The following is a 9,271-nucleotide window of genomic DNA, read 5'->3' as shown; positions in this document are numbered from 1 at the left end:
TTCATAAAGATGAAAGTTGGGAGAGGAATATAGAGGACAGAGAATTTTTATTATTATTATTTTAAGAAAAAAACAACGCAGTATAAGTTGAAACTACATTTCTTAAAAGCCATCACGGCAAAAAATCTGATGACAATTAGTATATAAGAACAATTTTTTGCTGTAATGTGATTTTAATTGATGAAGACAATGAGATCTGGATATAGCGATGGACGAGATAAAAGAAATGAATTTACACTTTATATCCCTAAATTTTGTATGAGTTTACATAACAATTACATAAAATACTAAAAATACAATTTAAACCTAAAATTATAAAAAAAAAAAAGTAGAATATAAATATTAAGTAAATAATTTAATAATTCAACAAAAAAATATTTCCGATTAATTAATAAATCAAAACTAAATAATATAAAAACTTAACAAAAAAATGAAAAGTAAAATAGAAATAGTAGGATCTACTATCTATCACGTCATGCCACAACATCTCACTTTTCACATGAGCACTATATCTCACAAAAACACCTCAACACACATCATCACACCATCACCATTATATATTATATGGTCTAAGCATATATGATATTATTATGAAATAATTTTACTTTAATGAAGTAGCAAACATCTAATTAGTTATTAACCATTTGTAACAAACCAAAATTACAAAACATGCCTCTAGGAATAATTGAACAAGGGACATCTATTATTCGACATATATTTGACTTACATATTACATTGTTGCGGAATACGATATGAACACGAAATGGTCACTAGGAAAGAAGTGACAAACTGAAGTGGTTCCTGGCTCGACTCCAAGCACCCGAAATGAGATATGATTAGGGTTCCATTGAGACGTATCCATGTGACAAACACTCAAAGCCTCTACCAAATCACCATCTTCACCTTCTAATGAAACCATAAGCACTTTAACGTGCTCTTGACTATGACAATAATACACTGCATATGGATATGGCTTGGTGTGACAAGCCACTAATTTTTGTGATGGTTTGTGTGAAATTTGTTTAACTTCATAGTTTTGTAAAAGTCCACTTGGTGGATTTTTAAGGTGAGTTGTGGTCAAAGTGTTGACTTGAGTGTTTGAACCAAATATGTCATTTACATATTCATGAACTGATTCTAATGAAGTTGCACAAAACTTGGTCTCACCCTTGATTGGCTTATCTTCACATTCTATGAGCGTGCTTTCCATGGCTATAGCTTGTGGAGAGCCTTGTGAGAATGAGAAAAACCGAAGAAGGTTTGGTAATTCATCGACCGAAAAAGGGATGTTATCAGCTTCTCGTTTGGACAACATTTGTGACGGTGAAAGTTGTCTGTCTGGGAAGTGAATTGGTCTAACTTGACCTAATTTGAGATCTTTTAACATGTAGAAGACCATGAGTTGAGGATCTATTTGATTTGTGGATGATGATGATTGATGATCATGATGGCCATGTTGATGCATAGGATCCTGATAATGGTGTACCTCGTGACCATCATTTTCTACGGTATTGAGTCTTATGACACTATATTGTGATGCTCCATCTCCTTCCACATGCATCTACAAAGCAAATATAGATATGAGTTAGAATTTGTGTATGGGGAACGGGGTTAAAACTGTTTGATTATAGGTTCGGCCCAAGTCCGATATGTGGGCTTGGGTCCGTTAGGGTTAGATATATGTCTAGGGTTTATGTAATCTCTATTTATAGTCGATGAATAAAACATAATAATCACGAGTTTCATTCTATAATATGGTAATCAGAGCTTAGGTCTGATCCCGAGACCTAATCGGGCTACCTCTATCCATCCGTCATCTAACCTATCTTATCCCTCACATCCGTGAGGTCTTTCTTCTTGTTCATAGTTTATTCTTCTTCTTCTTCTTCTTTTTTTCTTCAAAATATCACGTAAATCATCATTCCCCTATTCTCATCTTCTCTTTATTTTATTATTTCTCAAAAACCCTACAAACTTAAAAAGAAAAAAACAGCCGACGAACAACAAGTCGACGTTGTGCGAATGTGTTCCTGTATCCGCCCAAAACTCAAAGCTAATCAAAACAATTTTCCGATTCTTCTTTTATCTATTATTTCTTATTAGCATGTTTCTATTTTTTTTTTTTTTTTCCTCTCTTCCTATTTGGGTACAAAGTGATAGCTAGTCACAAACAATATCAAATGTAAACGTATACTTTTCTAAATTCTAAAACAAAAGATTAAATAAATCAATCGGCGTGGGGCTGAGCCGTCTAGCGTGACTAGGTTCCAAACCCCGACAAAAAAAAATATTTTGTCAAAAATCTTATTTGCGGCGTTGATGAAGATTGTTATCGTCGACAAAGTTCTCTGCCCAAGTCCTGCTCAATCCTTAGGCAAAGCAAGCCACGACGTATAAAAAAAAACGTTACGGAAAAAGAAACGCAGTAAAGCAAGACGCAACGATATCATCGAATATCAGTCTATTCGGTGCAACAAATGAAAAAAAAATATTTCTTTTTTTTCTTTGTTTAATATTTATTGTTTTCTCTCCAGTCCGAACTTTCGCGATTTCGCCATTCGGATTATGGGAGAGTGTTAGATTATAGGTTCGACCCAAGTCCGATATGTGAGCTTGTATCCGTTAGGGTTAAATATATGTCTGGGGTTTATGTAATCTCTATTTATAGTCGATGAATAAAACATAATAACCACGGTTTCATTCTATAATAAAAACTAGCAAAACAATTGAAAACATCTTGATACACATCAACAAAATAGCAAAATAGCATAAATATGATTAAGCGTTTAGTATGGTATTTTCGAACTTATGTAAATCTTGCGATTATGTGGGTGCAAGATACAGTGAGAGTTTACCTGAGAAAGAAGAAGAATGAATAGAATCCAAGATGCAAATCTAGAACCCATAGCTTGTTGTATGCACCTTTGCCTTATCAGTGTATTGACCCTATAGTTATGGATGGGAGTATGGAACATTTAATAGGCACAGTCTAAAGGAAGTTAGAGCCAGAGGATGTATGAGTTGAGGGTTCAAGTCCCGTTGTGAACATATTTCGTAGATTATTGTAAATATTCGTATAAATGTGTGAGTTTGCATTTCAAAAAAAAGAAAACAAAATGGTTTAAATGGTTTAATTTGTAATAATAATAGAAAATAGAAAATGTAGGCCATGAAGTAGAAATGAAAACGCGTGTTGCACGACCAATCTTATTTAAATTATTTTTTTTATGTTGTGCAACTTGGTTTTGATATTATGTTAATAAAGTAAGACATGAGTGATCTCATGATTTCGCTTGTGTAAAAAGACATGCTATATAAGAGCTTTTTCAAACTACCAAAGTTCATTAAACATCGAAAACAAGGAGGTCTTTATTCTTAAACTTCATACTAAGTGCTTGACTGAAGAGTTCCAGACTCGAGCAAAGTACTTCAGACTAGCCACGATACACAACTAAGTGTATATCACAAAATTGTTCATGGTCAATAATGACCAGGTGTATTCAGGACACTCTGGAAGGTAAGAAAGATGAATGATACACACATGTTCAAACACAAAAATTTACCAAAAAATAAACACGCCACCAAAAAGGTCATAGGAAATATTACCATTACCATTACCATTACCACTATATACTAATGGGGACCAAACTTTTGGTCGTTTTGGCCCCATTCCCACCCAAATTTGGGTAAAAACGACAAAAGGGGGCAAAAGAGGGGAAAAAACCAACCACCCCTCAAACTATTTCAAAATTTTAAATTAGGTCCCCATATCAGGGGTGTAAAATGAAGCTTATTATTTTAATTTAAAAACTTAATCAAACTTCACCATTACCACTATATACTAATGGGGACCAAACTTTTGATCGTTTTAGCCCCATTCCCACCCAAATTTGGGTAAAAACGACAAAAGGGGGCAAAAGAGGGGAAAAAACCAACCACCCCTCAAACTATTTCAAAATTTTAAATTAGGTCCCCATATCAGGGGTAAAATGAAGCTTATTATTTTAATTTAAAAACTTAATCAAACTTCACCATTACCACTATATGCTAATGGGGACCAAACTTTTGGTCGTTTTGGCCCCATTCCCACCCAAATTTGGGTAAAAACGACAAAAGGGGGCAAAAGAGGGGAAAAAACCAAACACCCCCTCAAACTATTTCAAAATTTTAAATTAGGTCCCCATATCAGGGGTGTAAAATGAAACTTATTATTTTAATTAAAAAATTTTGGCGGTTATATGATGGAAGTAACTGCCATAACCACCATAACTATAAGTAAAGGGATGTGGTCATTTCTCAATATGTTGTTCATTATGTATTCTCTCAAGAACATCAATAACTTGAGAGAAATCCTTCCATCGGATTAAGAACATCAATATTGGAATCGACAATCTATTGTGGCTTCATCATTCAATCTTGAGATCGTTCTACAATCAAGTAAGTCTACTTTTATATTCTTATCATGATGTAATTATGTCAGATCATGTATGTTATGATGTATTAATTCAACATGTGGTATCAAGAGCAATGTTGAATAACATCATGTAATCATAACTAAATTGAAAAAGATGTATCTTCCATAATGATAGGATAATTGTTACTGATGATGGATAATTCTGATGATGGAATAATATGAATGAATTAATATATGGATCATCGTTTGGATATAATAAATGAATATTCAAATGAATTAAGTGATTCATCATAAATACACTCAGTTAAGTGATTCATTAATATTACCATATTAACTATTAGACAAAAATGATGAATAGTACCTGAAATGTCCCGTTCATATTGATTATAAACGTTCCATATTAATTGATTTCATCGCGAGGTTTTGACCTCTATATGAGACGTTTTTCAAAGACTGCATTCATTTTTAAAACAACCATAACCTTTATTTTATCGATAAAGGTTTAAAAAGCATTACGTAGATTATCAAATAATGATAATCTAAAATATACCGTTTACACACGACCATTACATAATGGTTTACAATAAGAATATATTACATCAAAAATAAGTTTCTTGAATGCAGTTTTTACACAATATCATACAAGCATGGACTCCAAATCTTGTCTTTATTTTAGTATGCAACAGCGGAAGCTCTTAATAATCACCTGAGAATAAACATGCTTAAAATGTCAACAAAAATGTTGGTGAGTTATAGGTTTAACCTATATATTATCAAATCATAATAATAGACCACAAGATTTCATTTTTATAACACATCTCATATCAGGCATTTCGCAAACTGCATAGAGATAAAAATCATTCATATGTTGAACACTTGGTAACTGACGTTAACTTAATGTATAGAATATCCCCAAAACAGAACATCTCGTCTGTATAATAATCTCGAAGTACTAAACCATCCATAACCTGAATGGGGGTTGTTAAGCCCAATAGATCTATCTTTAGGATTCGCGTCAATTAGGGGCCATTTCCCTAATTCTTAAGTTACCAGACTTGAAGGGTGATATTCGGTTTAATAATCCAACCATAGAATGTAGTTTCGCATACTTGTGTCTATTTTGTAAAACATTTATAAAACTGCATGTATTCTCATCCCAAAAATATTAGATTTTAAAAATGGGACTATAACTCACTTTCACAGATTTTTACTTTGCCGGAAGTAAGACTTGGCCACTGGTCGATTCACGAACCTATATCAAATATGTACATATATATCAAAGTATGATAAAATTATATTCACCACATTTATTACGTTTTAATGATTTAAGTTTGTTAAGTTAGCAGTCCTCGTTAGTAACCTACAACTAGTTGTCCACAGTTAGATGTATAGAAATAAATCAATATATATTATCTTGAATCAATCCACGACCCAGTATATACACGTCTCAGGCTAGATCACAACACAAAGTATATATATTTTTGGAATCAACCTTAACCCTGTATAGCGAACTCGAACATTACAGCATATAGAGTGTCTATGGTTGTTTCAAATAATATATATATATATATATATATATATATATATATATATATATATATATATATATATATATATATATATATATATATATGGGTCGATATGATATGTCAAAACATTGTATACGTGTCTATGGTATCCCAAGATTACATAATATATGTTAGAATACATGTATAATATAATATAAGTTAGCTAGGATATGATTAGTGTAGATTTGTTATAAAATTTTCATAGCTACAACAAGTAAAATTTTTCAATTTTGTTTTACCCATAATTTCTCCGTTTTAAATCCGTTTTGAGTGATTCAAGTTGCTATGGTTTCATAATGAACTGTAATTTATGAAACTAAACAGAAAAAGTATAAGTTTATAGTTGGAAATAAAGGTTACAAGTCATTTACTAAAGAGGTAGTCATTTCCGTCGTAAGAACGACATCTTGATGACCATTTTGAAAAACATACTTCCACTTTGAGTTTAATCATGATATTTGGATATAGTTTCATGTTCATAAGATAAATAATTTTCCCAGAATAACAACTTTTAAATCAAAGTTTATCATAGTTTTTAATTATCAAACCCAAAACAGACCGCGGTGTTACTACGATGGCGTATGTCCGGTTTTACGGTGTTCTTTGTGTTTCCAGGTTTTAAATCATTAAGTTAGCATATCATATAGATATAGAACATGTGTTTAGTTGATTTTAAAAGTCAAGTTAGAAGGATTAACTTTATTTGCGAAGAAGTTTAGAATTAACTAAACTATGTTCTAGTGATTACAAGTTTAAATCTTCGAATAAGATAGCTTTATATGTATGAATCGAATGATGTTATGAACATCATTACTACCTTAAGTTTAGTAGGTAAACCAACTGAAAGTGACAAGAAATGATCTAGCTTCAAAAGATTCTTGGATGGCTTGAAAGTTCTTGAAGTAGAATCATGACACGAAAACAAGTTCAAGTAAGATTTCTGCTCGAATTAAGATTGTTATAGTTATAGAAATTGAATCAAAGTTTGAATATGAGTATTACCTTGAATTATAGAGATAACCTAATGTAAATAACAAAGGTTTATTGATCTTGGATGATTACTTGGAATGGATTAGAAAGCTTGAAAGTAATCTTGCAAACTTGAAAGTGTTCTTGATTTTATGAAACTAGAACTTATAGAATATATGAAGAACACTTAGAACTTGAAGATAGAACTTGAAAGAGATCAATTAGATGAAGAAAATTGAAGAATGAAAGTGTTTATAGGTGTTTTTGGTCGTTGGTATATGGATTAGATACAAAGGATGTGTAAGTTTGTTTTCATGTAAATAATTCATGAATGATTTATAATATTTTTTGTAATTTTATGAGATATTTCATGCTAGTTGCCAAATGATGGTTCCCACATGTTTAATGAATCACATGGGCTGCTAAGGAGCTGATCATTAAAGTGTATATACCAATAGTATATACATCTAGAAGCTGTGTATTGTACGAGTACGAATACGGGTGCATACGAGTAGAATTGTTGATGAAAATGAATGAGGATGTAATTGTAAGCATTTTTGTTAAGTAGAAGTACTTTGATATGTGTCTTGAAGTCTTTCAAAATTGTACTAATACATCTAAATACACTACATGTATATACATTTTAACTGAGTCGTTAAGTCATCGTTAGTCGTTACATGTAAGTGTTGTTTTGAAACCCTTAAGTTAACGATCTTGTTAAATGTAATTAATTCATTGTTATTATACTTAAATGAGATGTTAAATTGTTATGTTAACATGATAACATGGTGTATGAATATATCTTAACATCATATATATATATATATATATATATATATATATATATATATATATGTTAAAATACTATTACAACGATAATCGTTACGTATATATATTGTTTCGAAATTTTTAAGTTAGTAGTCTTGTTTTACATATGTAGTTCATTGTTAATATACTTAATGATATATATAATTATCATTTTATCATGTTAAATATAGTGTAACAATATCTTAATATGATATATATGTATTTAGTAAGACGTTGTTATCACGATAATCGTTATATATATCGTTCGAGTTTCTTAACTTAGTAGTCTCATTTTTATGTATATAACTAATTGTTAATATACCTAATGATATACTTACTTATCATAATATCATGTTAACTATATATATATATATATATATATATATATATATATATATATATATATATATATATATCATATAGATTTTACAAGTTTTAACGTTCATGAATCGCCGGTCAACTTGGGTGGGGAAACTTTGGTAAAATTTAATCATTTTTCTACGCTAATCACAATCAATAATTTAAATTGTTACTGATTTCTTGCAAATGAGGGCATTGCAAGATCTTAAGTGTGGGAAGGGGTTAAATTCTTTCGGATTTTTAAAATTTTAACTTATACACTTGGTTACCATTAAAAATACGAGTAACGCAGTAGTTGTATTAGAATCTAGTGCTCTCTGATAATAAAGAACAGTCCTAGTCTTATATACTGACTACCCAATTCTAGTAAAAATTTTCAAAATTTTCAAATAAATGAATTCAAAATCATGTTTATACATATTTATGAACAATAAAACTAGGTGTTAACACCAAAATTATTGTTACCTCGGAAAGGACATAAATTGAGAAACAACCCAAAATGTTAGAATTCATTTAAAATGGAATAGAGGACAATAAAAAGGCAAAGAAAGGAAAATAAAAGCCAAGTGTGGGAAAATTTACCAAGTTATTTAAAACATATATCACATATTTTTGTACAAATAATTGAAGATACTTTTGTTTTGGACAAAATTAATCGTTTTACCCGGTAAATTGCAAGATATTTGAAAGAAAGATGGATCTACACGATGAATCAATTCCGTCATTAAAAGGAAGTAAAGTCTTCCGAAAAAGACACGCGCTTCTTGATTTAGGTCAGGAAGTTGTCGTCCAGACCAGCTGTAGGTTGACCAAAAATCTAGAAAAATCATCTCTAAAATCAGCAGAAAATCTACGGACCTCAGCATCAAACAGGGTCGCCAAGTGGTCAGACTTATCCTAACCTTGAGAGGATCTGTCGCGTAAAATGGGGAGGGCGCCGTGCAAATTAGCTTGATAAGACTAATGAATCAGATCCCCATAAAGGATAATCTCCTTAAAAATCAAAAATCAGCTTTTAAGCCTGATATTACTCAATCCTTGAGATTGACTTTTAAAGATTGAGAATTACAAACTCATGGAATTCGATGATATCTAAACTCGAGCTTGAACGAGAAAATATTTTGATCAAACTACAAAACCGATTTGTTTTCTG

General features: G+C 31.1%; 1 protein-coding gene across 1 annotated transcript; it reads right to left on the bottom strand.

The window, feature by feature from the left end:
• Nucleotides 1–728: 728 nt before the first annotated feature.
• On the bottom strand, nt 729–2,982 carry LOC139886275 (BURP domain-containing protein BNM2A-like). The gene is made up of 2 exons (XM_071870043.1): nt 2,856–2,982; nt 729–1,561 (listed from the first exon to the last, which is right to left on the bottom strand). Exons 1-2 carry the CDS (start codon nt 2,973–2,975, stop codon nt 731–733), a joined length of 951 nt encoding a protein of 316 aa, XP_071726144.1. The 5' UTR covers nt 2,976–2,982; the 3' UTR covers nt 729–730.
• Nucleotides 2,983–9,271: the final 6,289 nt, after the last annotated feature.

This window comes from Rutidosis leptorrhynchoides, chromosome 1 (assembly GCF_046630445.1).
Source record: "Rutidosis leptorrhynchoides isolate AG116_Rl617_1_P2 chromosome 1, CSIRO_AGI_Rlap_v1, whole genome shotgun sequence".
In the NCBI taxonomy this organism is placed as follows: domain Eukaryota; kingdom Viridiplantae; phylum Streptophyta; class Magnoliopsida; order Asterales; family Asteraceae; genus Rutidosis; species Rutidosis leptorrhynchoides.
The sequence above is the reverse complement of the archived record's forward strand: the minus strand, read 5'-3'. Positions and strand labels throughout refer to the sequence as shown.